This window comes from Stylophora pistillata, chromosome 12 (genome assembly GCF_964205215.1).
Source record: "Stylophora pistillata chromosome 12, jaStyPist1.2, whole genome shotgun sequence".
Lineage (NCBI taxonomy): Eukaryota > Metazoa > Cnidaria > Anthozoa > Scleractinia > Pocilloporidae > Stylophora > Stylophora pistillata.
In genome coordinates, this window is record NC_142530.1 from 16,407,203 (window position 1) to 16,427,500 (window position 20,298).

Consider the following 20,298-nt stretch of genomic DNA (forward strand, 5'->3'; position numbering starts at 1 on the left):
GAGGATAGCGTGGCAGAGGATATTGTTCTGCAAGAAGTAGTGGGTTAACTGAGACCTAAAAATCGCCACAGACCCGCACTGATCCGTTTATTGGGACAATCGGGGTAGCCCATTCACTGTAATCTACCTTGAAAGTGGATCAGTTAATACAGCAGTACGGTCTGTATTCTCCGAGAGTGTGGGCACACTTAAACAATTCTGGTCCCTGCGTTTCAACTCCTTTTCCTGGCCCTTGAATTAACATTACACCTCGTCTCTCCCTTGGGTGGTATTTCCTGCCCAGTGGTGAAAGTTTTCCTTTCTGAATGGACAACCTTTATCATCGTGATTTCCCAAACAGTGGTAGCAACTTTGATCAACTGCCTCCTTAGGGGAAGGAGAACCCTTCTTTCTTAAATTTAAGCTTCTTGCTTGGCTTTGACTTTGTACTAATTTAAATGTGACCTGTGCGATACAGGGAGCTATGTTGGTTACACACGCGGGCGTTTGTATGCCCGCGTGGATAGCCATAAGAGCACGACAACGACCACGCAGGTGCCGTCCCTGAGGACCTGACCTTCTTAGCTGTTTCAAAGTTCTCCAGAAGTGCAGGAACAAATTCGATTGTAATGTCAACGAGATGCTTTACATCAAACAATTAACGGATTCTTTCCGTGCTAAAGTATTTGTCTAGCCTCCCCTATGCAAATTAGTTGTAACTCTTGAACTCGCATTTTTTAATTTTATTTTCATTTGTACCAATGGCGTTATGAAGTCGCCGAAACGTCGGGATATCGCTCGTTTTCACCTGTAAAAGTTAAATCATATACGATAACATACCAATTAGCTTTACAAGACCAAGTGGACGCAGATCTGGTACTGTGTGCAGAATAGGCAGTGATGTCAATTCCTGTTGATTTCATAACTGTCTTTGTCCATCTAGATACAGTGTCCCGCGGAACAGGATCATGAGGCTTGATGTAGGTTAAGAGCAACTGGGAATGCTCCTTCCTTAGTGGCTTGGTCCTACTAAGGTATTCAGTCAGATGCTCCACCACACAAAGTTTTTTGTCCTCTTTAAAGGCTAAAAGTTCGATTGGCTCCAGGTGCTTTCCTGGCTTTGATTGCTTCAGCTTGTCCATGACGGTAATCCTATACATGTCCCCAACTGCTTGTATATGATTGATGTCAAATAAATGAACCGTCTGGCCTCGTTGGCCAGTTGTTAGTTGTAATAACATTGTCAATTTTAACGAAAGGTCCTTTAACGATAGCTCCTGGGCCAACTTCATGGTCCTGAAGTAGTCCAAAACAATATTAACGTCCCAAATCTCGCTGTATTTACTCCTATCATCCATGATTATCACCGCTGAGAGTGCTGAGCTTGCCGAATTTACAGCACTATAGCCAAGTCCTGAAGAGTGTAGAGATACTAAAAATTCAATTGCCTGGGTAATGGTCGGATGACATCTGTTAATGCCATTATCCTTGCAATAGCCAGACCACTTTCTGAGGTATGAATCATACTGTTTAGAAGTACGCCCTCATCTCATATACAACGCGCGCTCGTGGAATAATTGTTAATTGTTAATTATATCCCATCAGACCTTTTGCCTGTGCAGCAGAGAATACTTTCCCCTTGGATCGGAGGGTAGACCGACTGATGGAAATGATATCAGCTGACAGACTACTGCTTTCAGCAATGTCCTCTTTTGGGTTGGAAAACATTCTCTCTACACGACAGGCTACATCTTTTGTATCTTCTGGCGGTACTGCCTCCCCTTCACTGCTTTCATCGGTTTTGCCTTTATATCTCCATTGTGCACGAACTTTATCATATACACCCATGGAGATCGAGATTTGAGGACGCATTTATCCTGAAAATGGTTGTTTTCAGGAAACTGCTCGACTGCCTTTTTTGATTCTTGCTTTTCTTCCTTCTGTGTAGTCTCCCTCATCATACCGTGGAGTGCTTGAGAAGCCTTGACGGATGACTTTCTCTTGTCAAACAGCCTGTAATACTTTTCTGCAGTTGATTCGCAATGAGCCATAAGATAAGCAAGGTGGCTGATCATATATCCTTGTGCTTATCATGACAGTGGGTTACTGCACTTTTTCGATACAACGTATGGTGGATTGGACCCTCCACTCCAGCTTTCTTGAATATTGAACCAAGGGCCTTGGTAACCTGGCTTGATTGTAAACTCTTTCCAAGCCACGACAGAAACATTGGTATGTTTACATCTGCTTGTGAACATGGAAGTTTTGCGCGAAGTTCCTTCAGAAAAATATCAAGACAATTGTACAAATGTACCGTAAGGACCACTTGCGAATGACCATGTGTATCCACAGTCTTATGGTGGAGAACTTGTACGACCTAGCAGCCTTCTTCCAATTTTTCCCGCTAAAATTCGTTCACAGTCATGAAAGCAACTACCCCATCTCTATTCGCGTTGTCGATCACAATCTGAGCTATTAGTTAGTCTCTGACAAGTGTGTACATCGCTTGTGTTATTTCCATTGAGTGCGCTCCAGACAGTTTTCCTAAAGGGATAACTGCATCGCGGGTAGCCCGACTCTGCTCGAATTCCTTCACTTTGTTTTCACGGCCAGTATATTCCACGTCTTGATTTTGGGAGGTGTTTGTGGTTGCAAGACTTGATATCTCGGTGAGATTATGCTCAGTGAGCAATAATATACTGCATTGAAAATTCGTGACAAAAGAGGAGAAGCATCCTGTTACAGAAACCTAGGAACGGTGGTTAGGTTGCTCGGGGTATACAACATGGCTAAAGAGTATCTCTCGAGAAAGCGCTTGTCGTCGAAACTGAAATTGGCGACAGAGAGGGAGAAGCAGATTGTTAAGAAAAACTAGGCGAAGTGTTTTAGTCTCTCGAGCAATATAACAGGGCTAAAGAATATCTCGTAAAAGCACTTGTCATCAGAACTGAAATTGGCGACAGAAAAGGAGAGGCGGCCAACTACGGAAACCTAGGTAATCTGTTTCAGTCGCTTGGGAAATACCACGAGGCTAAAGAGTATTACGAAAAAGCTCTTGTCATCACAACTGAAATTAGCGACAGAAAAGAAGAGGCATCCATCTGCAGAAACATAGGTACTGTGTTTCAGTCGCTCGGGCAATACAACAAGGCTAAAGAGTATCACGAAAAAGCTCTTGTCATCAAAACTGAAATTGGCGACAGAAAAGGAGAGGCAGCCGGTTACAGAAACCTAGGTACTATGTTTCAGTCCCTCAAGCAATACGACAAGGCTAGGGAGTTTCACGAAAAAGCTCTGACATCAGAAATGAAATTAGCGACAGAAAAGGAGAAGCATCAAACTACGGAAACCTAGGAACTGTGTTTCAGTCGTTCGGGCAATACGACAAGGCTAGAGAGAATCACGAAAAAGCTCTTGTCATTACAACTGAAATTAGTGACAGAAAAGGACGGGCAGCTAGCTACATAAACCTAGGCACTGTGTTTCACTCGCTTAAGCAATACGACAAGGCTAAAGAGTATCTCGAAAAAGGACTTGTCATCACAACTGAAATTGGCGACAGAAAAGGAGAGGCAGCCAGCTCCGGAAACCTTGCAACTGTGTTTCAATCGCTTGAGCAATACGACAAGGCCAAAGAGTATTACGAAAAAGCTCTTGTCATCAGAACTGAAATTGGCGACAGAATAGAAGAAGCATCCGACTACGCAAACCTAGGTACTCTGTTTCACTCACTCGAAAAATACGACAAGGCAAAAGAGTATGACGAAAAAGCTCTTGTCATCACAACTGAAACTGGCGAAAAAGAAGGAGAGGCTGTTGATCTCGGAAACCTTGGTACTCTTCTTCTGTCTCTTGGGCAATACGACTCAAAATAAATCAAGAGCATCACCAAAAAGCTCTTGTCATCAGAACTGAGGCTAGGTACAGTGTTTGAGTCTCTCGGGCGATACGAAAAGGCTAAGGAGTATCTCGAAAAAGCGCTTGTCATCAGAACTGAAATTGGCGACAGACAAGAAGAAGCGTCTTGCTATGAAAGCCTAGGTGCATTGTTTGAATCTCTGGAGCAATACGACAAGGCTAAAGGGTATTTCGAAAAGGCGCTCGTCATCGCAACTAAAATTGGCGACAGAGAAGGAGAGGCAGCCGGCTACGCAAACCTAGGTTCTATGTTTGAGTCTCTACGGCAATACGACAAGGCTAAAGAGTATCTCGAAAAATCGCTCGTCATCACAACTAAAATTGGTGACTGGGCAGCAGAGGCAGACGCCTACGGAAACCTAGGTTCTGTGTTACTGTCTCTCAGGCAATACGACAAGGCTAAAGAGTATCTCGAAAAAGCACTTGTCATCAGAACCGAAATTGGCGACAGAACAGGAGAGGCAGCCGACTACGGAAAACTAGGTGTTGTGTTTCAGTCGCTCGGGCAATACCACAAGGCTAAAGAGTATCTCGAAAAAGCGCTTGTCATCACAACCGAAATTGGAAACAGAAAAGGAGAGGCAATCGATTACGGAAACCTTGGTAATGTGTTTCATTCGCTCGGGCAATACGACAAGGCTAAAGAGTGTCACAAAAAAGCGCTTGTCATTATAAATGAAATTGGCGATAGAAAAGAAGAGGCAAACTGCTATGGAAGCCTAGGTAAAGTGTTTCAGTCGCTAGATGAATACGGCAAGGCAAAAGAGTATCACCAAAAAGCACTTGTCATCAAATCAGAAATTGGCGACAGAAGAGGAGAAGCATCCTGTTATGGAAACCTAGGTAATGTGTTTCAGTTGCTCGGGCAATACGACAAGGCTAAAGAGTATCACGAAAAAGCTCTTGTTATCGTAACTGAAATTGGCGACAGAAGCGAAGAGGCAGCCGGCTACGGAGCCCTGGGTATTTTGTTTCAGTTGCTCGGGCAATACGACAACGCTAAAAAGTATCTCGAAAAAGCGCTTCTCATAGCAATTGAAATTGGTGACAAAAGAATAGAAGCATCGTCTTATGGAGGCCTTGGTGGTGTGTTTCAGTCGCGCGGGAAATATGACAAAGCTAAAGAGTATTTCGAAAAAATGCTTGTCATCACAACTGAAATTGGCGACAGAGATGGAGAAGCGTCCAGTTACAAAGACCTAGGTGTTGTGTTTAGGTCGCTCGGGCAGTACAGCAAAGCTCAAGAATACCTCGAAAAAGCACTTCTTATCACGTCAGAAATTGGCCGTAGAAGAGGAGAGGCTTCCTGTTATGGAGCCCTTGGAGGGTTGTTTCGCGCTCTCGGGGAAAACGACAAGGCTAAAGAGTATTTCGAAAAAGCGCTTGCCATCACAGCTGAAATTGGCCACAGAGACGGAGAGGCAGTCAACTACGGAAACTTAGGCGATGTGTTTCAATCGCTCGAGAAATACGACAAGGCTGAAGAGTATTTAGAAAAAGCGCTTGCCATCACAACTGAAATTGGCAACAGAAAAGGAGAGGCAGGCTGCTACAGAAACCTAGGTTGTCTGTATGAATCGCTCGGGAAATACGACAAGGCTAAAGAGTATCTCAACAAAGCGCTTGTCATTACTACTGAAATTGGTGATAGGGAGGGAGAAGCAGCAATTCTTGCAAACCTTGGAACAGTGTCTACAATTCTCGGAGATTATGAAGCTTCGGAAGTATGCTTAAAGAGAGCATTATCCATATCCAGAGATATTGGAGACAGAAGAAAAGAGTTACACATTTTTCAGGCCTACGTTATTTTGTATTTATCTCAAAAGAAAATCAAAGACTCTCTTACGTGTCTTGGTCTATGCATTAAAAAGTATGAGGAGTTGAGATATTTCTTGGGCGTCAATGATGAGTTCAAAACATCACTTCTGGAAAACTCTGGAATATTTCCCTACAAGCTGCTTAGTAGTTTGCTTTGCGTCACCGGAAATGTTCGTGATGCTGTTTATGTTGAGGAGTTAAGTCGGGCTAGAGGCCTATCAGACTTGATGGCAGAGAATTACTCGGTTGAAACGCACTTCTCTGCTAATCCACAATCTTGGTTTGGCATCGACAAAATTTTGAGAAATCAGCAAAACTGCACTTGTCTGTATATTTCTTACTTTGAAAATAGGGTGCATTTGTGGATCTTGAAAGCAAGTGGAGCCATTTATTTTAAACAAATATTAGTAGAAGACATTCTCATTCAGGCTGGGTTGCCCAAAGATTTGCCTTTGGATAACTTTTTGGCTGATAATTTCCGGAGTCTTGGTATTTTGCCCATTGAAGAGTGTGAAGATCGGTCCTTAAATATGGTTGAATCGCAACCTCTTTCCCCTGTACGAAAGAGCTCAGGAAGGTTCCGACTCGTGGAAGAGGACGAGCAATTCATCTCAAGTCTATCTATGTGTTACAAAACTTTTATTGCTCCAGTTTATGATTTGCTTGAGGAGCCTGAAGTCATTATTGTTCCTGACCGCAGCTTGTACAAAGTTCCCTTTGCTGCCCTAAGTGAGATTGAGGGAGCCGAATATCTCTCGGAGATGCATAGGATCCGGGTCATTCCTTCTTTAACAACACTCAAGATCATTCAAGACAGTCCAGAAGACTATCACAGCCACAATGGTGCGTTGATAATAGGTAATCCCAAGGTTGATTGGCTGCCGCCGTTGAAAGGTGCAAGAAAAGAAGCGGAAATGGTCGGACGACTGGTTGGCGTTCCACCTCTGGTAGGAGAGGAAGCTACCAAGGAGGTCGTGCTTGACAAGATAAGTTCAGTGAGCCTGATACATTTTGCTGCTCATGGTAACGCCAAGAGGGGAGAAATTGCCCTCGCCCCCAATCCTACTCCCAACTGTCGAAACGCTATCCCATCACCGGAAGCTTATATGTTGACGATGGCTGATGTCTCACGAGTGAAAGTCAGAGCTAAACTGGTAGTACTTAGCTGTTGTCACAGTGGAAGCGGACAGGTAAGAGCCGAGGGAGTTATAGGAATTGCCCGTGCGTTCCTAGGATCTGGTGCTCGCTCGGTGTTAGTTGCACTTTGGGCCATTCCAGATGCAGCAACAGAGAAGCTGATGAGTCGTTTCTACGAACACCTAGTTGGTGGAAAAAGTGCCAGTGAATCTCTTCATCAGGCCATGAAGTGGATGAGAAATAACGGCTTTACCAAAGTGTCTGAGTGGGCTTCGTTCACGCTGATAGGAGATGACGTGCAGTTTAAGTTTGGAAACTAGAGGTAAGATTCGATAAGACAAGGTATTTCATAAATTGCAGTAGAGGAAAATTACATATGAAAGTGGCTGTGGCTAACTGGTCGCTGACTGTAAGAGAAAGCCCATTGTGACGTTGAATATCAAGGCTACTTTTATATGTATTTCTTTATTTTTTTTGAAGAGTATTAATTGATCTCTGTTAAGTTTAGAGAGAAAGTGCCTCTCTGCCAGTCAGATGCAAACGTTAGCCATACATATTACTACATATTGTGCTTGGTATCACTTTATTTGCCTTATATGAATTTAAAGTAAATGTTGATTAAGTTTTCTATAATTTATTGTTTTCTACTTTTGTTACAGGTAAAAATACCCCGACAGTTGAGATAATGAGAACGGATAGAAGAAAATAGAGAGCTAAAAGACTTTTAGATGGATAAATTAAATAGAAGAATGAGAGAAGAGACTATCCGTTATTTCAGCTTGTAATTAAGAAAGAGCAATCTGAAATTAACGAGATAAATTTCACGTTTTTTTTCCGGAATAGATTTTGGAAATTATTATTGCTTTCAGCACAAAAATTATCTTGTCTGATATAATTAGCAAGGAACGTTGTTGACATATGACTCTTAAGTGAATTAAATTGAAATCCGTAAATTAAAACAGTAGTTAAGGTATCAAAACGAACCACTTGTGTTTTGTAAGGTTTTTTCTCAAAGCGTTTTGTTAGGTTTAGTTAACAGAACCTTAAAAATTTGATGATGATTTTGACAACGCAATTTTTGCCATAGGAGAAACAAATTGCATGGATCCCAAAGTAGGACCGCAGCAAAAGTTTTTAAGGTTTATCAATTATCATCATAATATAGTGAATGTTTGCTTGCTTTTAATAATTATTGCATTTGTAAATGTTTCCACTGTCGTCTCAATTTACTGCTCTACTATTAAGTAACAACATAACAATTAACATATGTTCGTTGGCGTCTTTTACCAGCGCTTAAATAGTGTCATGCTCGAAGGTTTTTAGATTTCCCATGAAAGATTGTAATCACTTTTAATGAGTTGTGGCATATTTAGTTGATTTCGTAGATGAAAGGAAATATTCATTACTGTAATATTCTTAATACGAAAACACGATGGATTTTGATAACAGTTTTTATAATTTAAAAATCCAACCTCTTTACAAAACGATGCTCATGTGTTCTCTACATGTGCATGTCCATAACGTGTAATACCGCTGATCATTACAATTACAGTGTTGCCTTAAAGCCCGCAAGTTGCAGGGTTTGACTCTTGGCTTAGTATTTGTTTTCTTTGGCAAGAAACTTTACTTCACAGTGCGTTTCTCCACCCAGGTGTTTAAATGTGTACCGGCGAATCTAAAGCTGGGGTTAACCCAGCGATGCAACAGCATCTCATCGAGGGGGGGGGGGGGGGGGGTAGAAATACTCCTAGTCGCTTTATGCTACGAAAACTGGAGATAAGCGCAGGCCTGATGGGCTACTTGGCTCGTATACAAACTTTTCCCTCGGTTAACAACTAATTAGGTATAAGTTAACTCATAGTTAGTAGGGGGGACAGGTTAGGAAGGCGGCGAACTTAAAGAAAGTAACTCTTTGTTCAAGTTTATCGCTCGTGACGTCACACGACCGTGCGCACAAGAAATCAAGATGGCGTCTTTCCATGGTGGTCGATAGTCATGTTGGTCGTGTAAAACTGTCTTTTATGAAGCCAATAGCGCTAAATTCAGATCGAATTATCGAAAATCCTAAGAAGTGAAATGCCAGGAGACAACTGCTCTGTTGTAGGATGTGGTTCATGACGCCGATCCAAAGGAATTGGCATCTGGAAGCTGCCTACAGCTAAAAGCGAAGGCTACCGAAAATGGCGGGAAGCTTTGCTTAACGAGCTAAAGAAATACCGAGTTGTCGACAAGAACTTTCAAAACCAAATCAGTAATGATAAGGTATACACTTTTAAAAAGCATTTCAAGACTAAGGACATAGAAATATGTAAGTATTTAGCTCCTTTTTACCTTCTAACTGCAATGTCATAACAAATATGACGATCAATAAAAGCATATGATCATGCGTCTTTAATCGATAAAAATACCAATTTGTTCCCATCCTTTTCACTTTGAAGTTGAATCTACCAAGTTAACATAGAAGAAAACCAACGTTTGGTGCTATGCCATGTCTAAATATGCCGAAGAAAAGTCACCCAACAACCCAAGCACAACCAAGAACTTCGCGTGTTGTAAGAGAAACTCAACCAAATGAAAGCGCGAGAAAATCATATTTCCACAATAACTTTCAAGATTTTGCTAAGACAATTAAAACGCTTAAATGCCTACGAGAGTGGACAAGTGAAGACATGTCTGACAGGATTATTTTTAAGAAGAGGAAGGAGACATTCTGCTTTCCAGAATATGAACTGAGTATAGACGATAGTCTGGGGTTCACAGTCATCACAGGGGGCCCATACAATCTGTTTGTGTAGCCGACTGTTGTTTTATGGTGAATGTACCAGATTTACCGTTTGCCTCACCTATAGTGATATATTGCTTACCATGTACATAAGTCATTGATCAATAAACGTTGAATTACTTTACCTGTGGTGTATAGTCGTCCTTTTGCCTCAAAAATGTTTTTTTTTAGCGATTTTGAATAAGTCTGAGTTCGTCGCAAATGAAAGAAATGGGTGAAAGCTGATTGACCAATTCAAAATAACGTCGTCCAGAAAAGGGCAATCAGCGTGACGGTTTCTGGCTGGCACATGAGAATCTTGCTACACATCCCAGGCGCTCATTGAATTTCTTCGAGGGCTAGCTCTGGTCCGTTTGGATGGATTTTCCTTTGGAAGGTACGAGGAGAATCGTGCATCTTTTGACCTTAATGCTGCGAAGTTTTAAAGCGGAGCAATGCGATTTTCGGGGAGAAAATCGCTCGGGCGCTTGAACCCTTTCAAAACAGGGCTTCCACACTTGTCTTTCTTTTATGCATTACATTAACGACGAACTCAGACTTATTCAAAATCGCTCAAAAAAACAATTTTGAGGCAAAAGGACGACTATGCACCACAGGTAAAGTAATTCAACGTTTATTCATTAATGATTTATGTACATAGTTAGCAATATATCACTACAAGTGTATGGCGTCCCATCGGAGCCAAAATTTAACATTGCGATTTGACATTGTACTTTTAGTATTCTTCCTTATTTCGCGATTGGACATCCAATTATTTATACCTTATGAAACTTTTTCCGATTCAGCATTGTCCCTTTTACAATTAAACTTCCAAGTTTCAAGTATTAAACGTTGTACTTTTCGTATTTCCACCTTGTAGTTGTGGATATTCAACATGCAGTACTTCGCGCTATTCAACATTCAACTTTCCATCATCCAACCGCAACCCAGCTTTTAACGAAGGAGCGGAGGCTCACTAAGGTCAAGTACCTCATGTAGACAGAGCTGAATAACGTATACGCATGCGCCAGGTTTTGCCGCGGAAACACGGATTTTGAGTCGTTCGCATGGTTGAATTCCATTCTGTTTCTTCGAGGCGTCGTTTTCCTTGCCGCTTTTCTTTTACAGAACAACCTCCAAAAATTTGGTACACCCCCTAAGAATTTTCTAAAAAATTAATTTCACCTTCAAACCTTTGGAAATAGGAAAGTGCCTTCGACGAAAACAGAGCTCCTCGGTTTTAAAGGTCAGCCCTTATTATTCTCCGCGATTTTCGCTAAATTCGCTAAATTTTAGACCTAGGACACTTGAGCCCGCGTTGTTGACCGCATACCCGCTGACGTAGCATTTCATTATTCAGCTCTGTCGCTCTGTCCCTCATGTAAGCCTCATAACTTCGTACGAGGTTAACTTGTGAGATGAAAAATGGACGATATCTCATATTTGTTGGACTGTGTTCATAATATCCTAGACATTTTAAATAATGTTCAAGGCGTACATAACAGTCATGGAAATGTTCAGCTTCTTGTTGGTAAAGTAGATTTTTTGCAAAAGATGTTGGTAAATCTAGACATCGATGATTTCATAACAGAAACCATGGGAACAGCTCATAGTTTGCTGGTAGAAATCGAAAGAACTGAGAATTCTTATGGAGGTTATAGCGCTAGCGTGCAACAAGATGGTAGATGTGGACGACCCTCGTACGTAATAAGCAAAGAACAGCTCTCATATTTAATTGAACAAGGTTTTAAATTGCAAGAGATTGCTACTATGCTTGGAGTAAGTTGCAGAATAGTTTAGAGAAGAATGATGTCATATTGACTATATGTGTCAGGTACATACTACTGTTTAAGCTAGGATATTATGAGCACAGTCCAGCAAATACGAGATATCGTCCATTTTTCATTTCACAAAATAACCTCGTACGAAGTTATGAGGCTTACATGAGGAACTTGACCTTAGTGAGCCTGCGCTCCTTCGTTAAAAGCTGGGTTGCGGTTGGATGATGGAAAGTTGAATGTTGAATAGCGCGAAGTACTGCATGTTGAATATCCACAACTACACTGAAAGTGGAATTACGAGAAGTACAATGTTTAATACTTGAAACTTGGAAGTTTAATTGTAAAAAAGACAATGTTGAATCGGAAAAAGTTTCATGAGAGATAAAGACTTGCATGTCCAATCCCGAAATAAGGAAGAATACTAAAAGTACAATGTCAAATCGCAATGTTGAATTTTGGCCCCGTTGGGACGCCATATAAGTGAGGCAAACGGTAAATCTGGTACATTCTCTATAAAACAACAGTCGGCTACACAAAACATATTGTATGGGCTCCCTGTGCAGTCATAAGCTATGACTGGCTATTGCCTGAAGATCACCAATTATACACAAGTCATTAAAGATCAATGAGGAATTTAACTTTGAGTTGTCCGATCAGAGGTCGAAGGACTAGTTCTTTGCCCAGGAATGTAATAAAATCAACTCTAGCATAGTTCATCATGTTATTCCAATATCAGCTGATCGATTCAAATGTGAAAATGGCAGTGATATGTTCACAAGTAAAGAATACTGGCGCTCAAAGAACTGTGATCTTTTAGTTGAGTCAAGTGATATTTGCCATACCTTTCAGTGCTAAATACTTGAGTTCTGTCGGTCGAAAAGCACAAGTCAAGCAAAGATTACTAGAACAAGCTAAGCTAAATGCGCAATTATCAAAAACAGCACCTGAAAGTGTTAGATTAGCCTTAAAAGAACAGAGGTTGAAGTGTGCTGAGTTGGAGCAGGAGTTATGGGAAATGAGAGCTGCCCTAGAGAATTCAAGTGTTGAAGTTGACCATGATCTAAGCAACGATTTCACTAACATCGTTAGTGAGGTTGATGAATCTAAGGTGACACCCTTCATGAGTCTGTTCTGGCAGTAGCAGAAGAAAATGTTTAGCAGCAGTGCCTGTGGTGTTCGATACCACCCGATGATTATTCGCTTTTGTCTTTCTCTTGCCGCTGAATCACCATCTTGCTATGAAGAGCTGAGACAAAGCAACATCCTTGTTCTTCCAAGTCAGAGAACATTGCGTGACAACCGCAATTACATAAGACCATCAACTGGCTTCCAAGAGAAAGTTGTCAATGAACTTAAATCTGAAACTCACCGTTAGCTACTTTGATACCCAGCGATACTGTGTTCTGCTGTTCGATGAAATGAAGATTCTGGCAAACCTTGTCTTTGACAAGACCACGAATGACGTAATTGGCTATGTTGATCTGGGTGACCCAGATGTGAACTTTGCAACACTAGACAAGCATGATGATGTTGCAACTCATGCATTTGTGTTCCTAGTGCGCGGTGTCTGCACAGAGCTCAAGTTCAGTTTGACATATTTTGCTACCACTGGAGTAACTTCTATGCGAACGATGCCACTTTTCTGGGAGGCTGTTTGTAATATTAGAGTGCATGTGTAACGTATGGGTAATCGCTTCAACCTCAGATGGTGCCTCACCCAATCACCATTTCTATAGACTGCATAAAAATCTTGATGGTGGAGCTGGTAAAGATGTTTGCTACAAAACCGTTAATCTGTATGCCTCAAATCGTTACATCTATTTCATTGCAGATGCTCCACACCTGACAAAGGCAACTAGAAACTGCCTTCTTCATTCACGACATGGTAGATGCACCAGGTATGCAAATTCCAATGCAGTATTTGCACCCTTATGCCCCTATCATTTTGTTGCCAACAAATATATCTGTTATCCCATGTTTTTCTTGGTAATACTAGAAATCAAATTTTAACAATGTATTTTTTTCTCACATTTTAGGTATATGTGAAATGGTGGTTTGTACGTAATTTGGCAGCACATTACGCAGCTTTTCTATCAAGATATGGAAAATGGGTTAAAGCTATTGCCAAAGCTCACATATTATCATATCAAAATCTCTTCATACTCAGCCATGCGTGTTAGTTTTGCTGCACAAGTCCCCTCTACTATGGTTAACCGGCTAAAGGTTAGCTGTTTGATTAAAAATCAGATAATCTTTTAGTTATTAAAAATTCACAGAATCAATGGACTTGATTCTTAGTTATTTCAGTGGTAAAAGAGAGTCTGGGGTGCGAGCAAAATCATAAATCAACTGGGTTAGAATGTGACGGATTCATTCATTTCCGTGTTAAAACTTGGGACTCGAGTATTACGAGATGAATCGTTGGACAAAAAATGAGGCGGGAATCTCGAGTCTCGAAGCTAAGCAAACTGCCTGACACGCGAGAAAATGTGGCTGACAAGCGATTAGCATCTGGCAGATTGAAAAGTTGGCGCTAGTTCTCTGGACCAATTACAGACGATGACGATGTTGAACGGACTGAATTAACTTTCCGCACTCAAGTGAAATGCCTCCACGAACACAACAATTATCATCCCATTCAAAATTTATTAATACTTAGATTAGAGGTTTTTATTTTTGACACTTTGAAGCCACAGTTTAATTATTTCAAAGCCAGCATTCATACAAGAGTATTATAGAAAATATGATAAGAAGCTAATAACTAATTACAGGAGTTTATCAATAAAAACTTTTGGCTGTTTTTTTCTTTTTCATTCTTGAAGCCACTGCATAATGATCTCAATACCAACGTTCATATAAGAGTATTACAACATGGTGAATCGATTACGTCACAATTTCTGTCAGGTTAAGCTCTGAGAATATACTGACGTCACACTGATTGTGTCCCAGTCTCTATGGATATGTTCCTCCCCCATCAGCCCTGATTTTTATTCATCCATAAACCAAAACGATGCATGCACACATTCAACCACTTAGAATGACCGTTGACGTTTGCTTTTAGAATGCAAATTGTAAAAAAAAAAACAAACAAATAATGCCACACAATTGCAATATACCTAGAAATGCACCTAAAACAAACACTAATGCAAAAACAAAACAAGAAGCAAAACGCTGTAACCTAATAAAATAATTTTTTTTATAAATTTTTTTTTTCCTTTTTTGTTGATATTTTTTTCCTTATCCATTTTAATTTTCTTTAATTTTTTTGCCTTAAAACTGCAAACGCCCTAAATATGTAAAGCCTATCAGCAAAAAATAAAAAAGAGCACAAACAATCAATTTACATAATAAGAAAGCATACATCTCCAGTCATGCACAGTCATGACATGTAGACTTATTTCTCTTCCATTTGCAAATGATTCTATGTCAGCACACCTGAGTGACCTGGGTGGATCAAAACAGGGCTAGTAGACTGAAACATCTGCACTGTGACATCATTACACACCTCACTCTTACCTCCTAAGAATGAAAAGTTTTTTTTCCTTATTTTTTAAATATATACAGTGTTACAATATGAACAGTGGTGTATTATTAGGTCTACTACCTCCTAATTGTTATTTGAAGTAGATCATTTCAAAATAGGGAAAAGGATTTGAAATGAAGTATTTTCACAGTGGCTTCATGAAAACTGCGGGAAGAATTATTCTTGAAAATTGAAATCAATTCTATGACTATTAACAAAAGATTTGTTACAATTGAGAGAGATGTCCTATCAAATACAATATAAGTAGATCATTTCAAAATAAGGAAAGCATTGAGAGTTTTTTTTTTTACAGTTGCTTGGTATAAACTGCAGAAGGGAATACTCTTAAAACGTGATATCATATCAAAATATTGTATGCATTATAACTATTTACAAAATATACCCTTAACTATTTACAAGAGATTATTTACAACTGAGAGAGGAAAAGGTTTATCAAAAGTATTTTTCTCTCTAAATGAAGACACCCCAATATTGTATAATTGACATCTTTAGCAAAATCATACAAATAGTAGAATAGGGGCAGCAGGTTTCAAAGACATTCCTGCAAAAATTATTTACAAGAATCCAAACAAAGGTGTCACCAATTTACGAAAACAGTAGATGAATTTTCATTCAGTCTGAAATACAAAAAAGGAAAAAATAAACCAACATGGAAAAATAATTACCATATGGCACAATTAGATATGGTATGTTTAATTGCCAAGTAGCAGCAAACATAAACACAGATATTAACTCTAAATTAGTTTAACAGCCTAAAATCTTTCACTGTTAAAGATAGAATATGGAGTGGTATCATAGAAAGTATTAGAGACAAAAATTAGCCTTTATTTCAACTGAGTTTAAGATTACTGTTCCTTACCATTATTTAGGCATGTAGGCTCTGCTGGCGAATTGCAGCAATCAGTGTAGCAACTCTTTTTTCTTGAGCTCTGTTCTTATCTGTCTTCTTCCACTCTAAAATTAAAATATAAAACCTCGTCCACTCCATGTACATACACTGTTATTGGCTTAGGAATCAAGGCATTATAAACCATTGCTGTGATGACACCAAATTAAGAAAAAAGAACAAGAACAACTGGCATGAATAGTTACCTTCTACCTCTGAAAGGCATCTCAAGTCTGAACGCAACAAGTTAAGGCAATTGTCAGTGTTTTCTCCTTGGCCCCTAAATTGGTGGAAGGAAAATAAATAAGTGATGCAAATCTGCTCCAAGATTAATTAAGCCTGTAGTCTGGCTGATCCATAACAGGCCCTAAAAAAACTCAAGAAAATAATGATATAACACAAACAGTGAGCTGGTACATTCAGTAGATTAAACATTTTTTAATTCTAAGTTTGCAGTGCACATTTTTCATAACTAACAACGAAGAAACTGTATTCAGAGAAACTAGTTAAGCCATATATGATAGGAGTATCAGTCATATTCTATCAAGGACTGTGAAGTGATTAGTTAAATATATACACTCAGGCTATTGTACAGAGCTTTTGGATCTTGGATTACCATAAAAGACCACAATTGAGGTCATTATTGGCAAGTTTATTTTATTTCTGGAATAAGTCTACATAACTTACAAAGCAAGTAGGTCTTCTTTTCTTCTCATCACTTTGGAATGGAAGTCATCCAGTATGAGCCAACCTTGTTTCAAGCTTTCCATCTCTTCTCTACGTTCTACAGACAAAAAGAAAACAAATACAATTTGTAAGCTGTGTAAATAAAACATGACCTATAACACCTGCAATAAGTATAAATACTTGCAGTATCTGTAGTAAAGAGACTAACAAGAAGTCAAGTGATAAAAATTAAACAAATATCAATTTAGAGATTTTTAGTTGATCCAATACCAAATTCTCTGATCTTACATTGTAAGAGTTGTATAAAAGACAGCAAGGAGAATTATCAATGAGATCTGGGGAATAAAGGGTTATTTAGTTCATTGTAGGGGAAAAGAACTGTTAAAGATCAAGGAATAACCATTCTGAACTTCAAATCGACATGAGGATGTAACATATTAATTGTATTATTTCAAGTGCCAAGGCACTTCACTTAATCACTCAAACAGTTCAAGTTCTTAATTAACCTGATAACACAGCTGCCTGCATTTCAAGTTCTACTTTGGAACGAACTTCTTCTGAAGACAATAATTCATCTTGAACAAGGTTCAGTTCCTCTTCAACATAACTGGCCAAATCTGTATGCACTTGGTATACACTTGAGGCTGGGAAAAAAATAGTATCAAAAATTAATAAATAGAGTTAGAAAGATGGTAAATAGTTGTACTATTGCATATAATTATAAATAACAAAGTGTAAAGTAATGATTCTGATTCAATTGTGCTTTAGTAAAACTCAGTTATGGTCCCATGGAGCCTTTCAAAATCAATCAGATGAAACAGAAGCTGGAAAGCTGGAAAACAAACCAAAACTTACATGAATTATCATCTCTCTTGGGAAAGTACTCCACTGTTGATCCCCCTTCATCTTCCTCAATGAAACCTGTTTCATTGTAAACTGTCTCTGGGAACAACACAGAGAAGGAGTCAGGTGCTTCTTCATCATCTTTAATAGGGTGCAATACCTTAGGCTGTCCATCAATTTGAAACCTGACAGTTTTATGAAGTTTCTTTTTACTCTGCCTTCCATTTTTCTCTTCACCGTCTGGTTGCAACCCCTGGCTAGTACGTGGGTGAGGTTGGGGTGGAACAGGGCTGGGAGGCACATGATCAAGTGAAGCCTCCTTCCTGACCTTTCCTGACCCAGCTTTGGTATCGCTGCTAGGGGAGGGATTGACCCAAGGTTTGTCACTTTGGAAGACTCCACCTTGTTGTTCATTAGTATTTTCATCCTCCTTGGCAGCAATGCCTGTACTACTTGAGCTAGAAGCATACTTTTTCTCAGTTTTCTTTCTGTCTTCCTCAGCAGCAATGCCTGTACTACTTGAGCAAGAAGCATCGCCTTTCTCAGTTTCCTTTTTGTCTTCATCAGCAGCAATGTCTGTACTACTTGAGCACGAAGCATCATTTTTCTCAGTTTTCTTTCTATCTTCCTCGGCAGCAATGTCTGTGGCACTTGAGTGGCCATGTTTCCTGTTTCTTGCTTTCTTCAAAGATTGATACTTTTCTGTTTTTCCCTCTGCCTTTCTTCTCGCCTGTTCCTCTCGTGCCTCCTGCATTATCTCTTCCCATATCTCTTCATCTGTAGGACTGTAAAGACAACACAAATATCAAGCACACCCATCTGTAGGACTGTAAAGATAACACAAATATCAAGCACACCCAGCAATTGCCCATTTCCGCATTACCCTTGGCCTCATTTTCAAAACAAGTCCTGGTGCTCATCCTTTCATATGATTATAAGTTTTTAGTTCACATGCAAATTACCCTAAGAATGGTTGAGCACCAGGCCTTGTTTTGAAAAAGAGGCCAAAAGTAATTTGGAAAATGGCCTATTGCAACAAAGCAGTTACTGGAGATTACAAATGAAGGTAATTAAGTTAAGACAAAACAAATACTAATTGAATGTAAAAACCATTGAGAAAATGGATTTTTATATTTAAGTCAACCCTTTCATTCATCAAGCAAAAAATGATATCTCATTCTGAAACTTTATTCAAGTTCATTGATATTAAAATAAGTTCTCCCATAAAATTATCTAAAATAGGACATTATAATAGCAATTAACTTTTAAATGCCGTGCATAAACTAGATGATATTTAACTAGCAATGAAAATTACTGAAGAACACTCACTGAATGACTGGGTCCTCTTCCTGTATAACCCATGATAATTCAAATTCAATTTTACCAGAAACAACTTTCTTGATTGCTGGCCGAAGGGTGACAGTCACATCTACTTTTCCCGGCTTTTCTGTTATATAATTACTGATATCAATACAGCCTGTGGCCAGAAGCTGGTGACGACCATTGCGGGACACCTAATGATTTCAATGACGTAGAGGAAGATGAGCAGTTTTCAGTTTTACTCCAAACTTTGTGGGATGTATATCATATCAAAGTCAAAGAGGAATTATGAGCTCATGTACAAAATATAAGGGAAAAGCTTACATTACATATAAAAATATTCCACTGCTTCTCTTGATATTCTGTCATCTCATCTTCTGGGTTCTACAAATACAAATGAATACTGTGTTGTAAAATTAAGGAAACTACTTGATAACACAGTGTGCTTGCCCTATCTAAGTCCTATTGAGCCACTGTGAACAAAATCTTTATTTACGCACACCCTGGCTCCAGAGTTGCCATCCTGTTAAACTCCAGTGCAGTTTTCCCTCTTTAAAATAGGAAAGAAACCAATGAAGAGCTGCCCAATTTTTCTATCAGCATTGACCTTTCAGTTCCTAATCCAACAAGCAGAGAAAATGAAGCTGAAAAAACTCAGCAAGCAGCACTGTGAACATTATTTTAAACAATCAAAACACTTGATAACTCCGGCCCTGGTTCTTTAACTTTTAAAACAATTTATGGTGACATGCATTTTAGCTTTGACTTTCTCCATTTTCCCATTGATTTTGAGCTTTTCATTCACAGTTATTGGCTTAACTGGCTCAAATATTCTCGCTGAAACCAAAGTATAACATGTGGCATTTTTGACCAACCAATAGGGACATTTGTTTACTTTTTTGCAATGTGTTGTTCAAATTTTGCACACTAGTTATTGCAATAAAAGAGCTTCTTCGTGCAGACCTTTGTTGTTGCTCCATTATTAAAAGAATTTGTTCATGCTTTTAGCTATGCAAATATTGAGTTATGGATGCACACGGAAAGTTTGAAGAGCCTCACAAAGCTAGATTAGTGGAACTCTTACGCATTTTTTGAGCTCTCCAAACTTCCCACATGCCTCCATAACTCTATATATGCACGCTAGGCATAGACAAATTCTTAATTTTTCTGTGTAGTGTTACGTATATTTAGCCTCCAAACATTCTGATTGTGAAATCAAGTTTTTCACGTGTAGTGTTGTGTAGCCTCCTGACATTCTAATTGTGAAATAAAGGTAATATAATGGTATTTGGGGAGAGATTCATCACTTAATTTATTGAGACGTCATCAATTCATAATCACTTTCTTTCCTTTTATTGTGCTTTAGACTTTTGAGATGGAAATCATAATAGATTTGGCATTCAGACTGAAAATCTACATCACAACACATAGTAAGTCCTATGCAAGAGGTAAAGCGATAAGTTCTTGCAGTTTCAAAACTCTTAACGACGAAAAATGGACTCAGCTTTCATTTCATTCAAATTTCTTTAAACGTAACGAAGATTAGATCTGACGACTAGGAGCAAACCTAACAGGGAGCAAGGAAATCTAATCCCCATGGTACCTCCTTTTGCCTTTGCTTAAA

General features: G+C 39.3%; 2 protein-coding genes and 1 pseudogene across 3 annotated transcripts in view; 2 read left to right on the forward strand and 1 right to left on the reverse strand.

Annotated features, from left to right (window-relative positions):
- The first annotated feature begins 1,673 nt into the window (after positions 1 to 1,673).
- Positions 1,674 to 3,914, forward strand: LOC148719008 (uncharacterized; annotated as a pseudogene).
- On the forward strand, positions 3,901 to 8,063 carry LOC111333751 (uncharacterized). Its single transcript, XM_022939374.2, has 2 exons — positions 3,901 to 7,174; positions 7,512 to 8,063. Exon 1 carries the CDS (start codon positions 4,146 to 4,148, stop codon positions 7,170 to 7,172), a length of 3,027 nt encoding a protein of 1,008 aa, XP_022795109.2. The 5' UTR covers positions 3,901 to 4,145; the 3' UTR covers positions 7,173 to 7,174; positions 7,512 to 8,063.
- Positions 8,064 to 14,020: 5,957 nt separating this feature from the next.
- The window catches only part of LOC111333752 (uncharacterized), a 6,761-nt gene continuing 483 nt past the window's right edge, over positions 14,021 to 20,298 (reverse strand). The window contains exons 3-10 of one of the 2 annotated variants that reach the window (XM_022939375.2): positions 18,999 to 19,058; positions 18,684 to 18,868; positions 17,367 to 18,139; positions 17,018 to 17,155; positions 16,512 to 16,608; positions 16,031 to 16,104; positions 15,798 to 15,892; positions 14,021 to 15,555 (exon numbers count right to left, since the gene is read on the reverse strand). In XM_022939375.2, coding sequence (XP_022795110.2) covers positions 15,804 to 15,892; positions 16,031 to 16,104; positions 16,512 to 16,608; positions 17,018 to 17,155; positions 17,367 to 18,139; positions 18,684 to 18,868; positions 18,999 to 19,043 — 1,401 coding nt within the window. In that variant the 5' untranslated portion in view covers positions 19,044 to 19,058 and the 3' untranslated portion in view covers positions 14,021 to 15,555; positions 15,798 to 15,803. Of the gene's footprint in view, positions 15,556 to 15,797; positions 15,893 to 16,030; positions 16,105 to 16,511; positions 16,609 to 17,017; positions 17,156 to 17,366; positions 18,140 to 18,683; positions 18,869 to 18,998; positions 19,059 to 20,298 lie in introns of those variants that run through there. The other variant, XR_015994067.1, reaches the window with a different exon arrangement.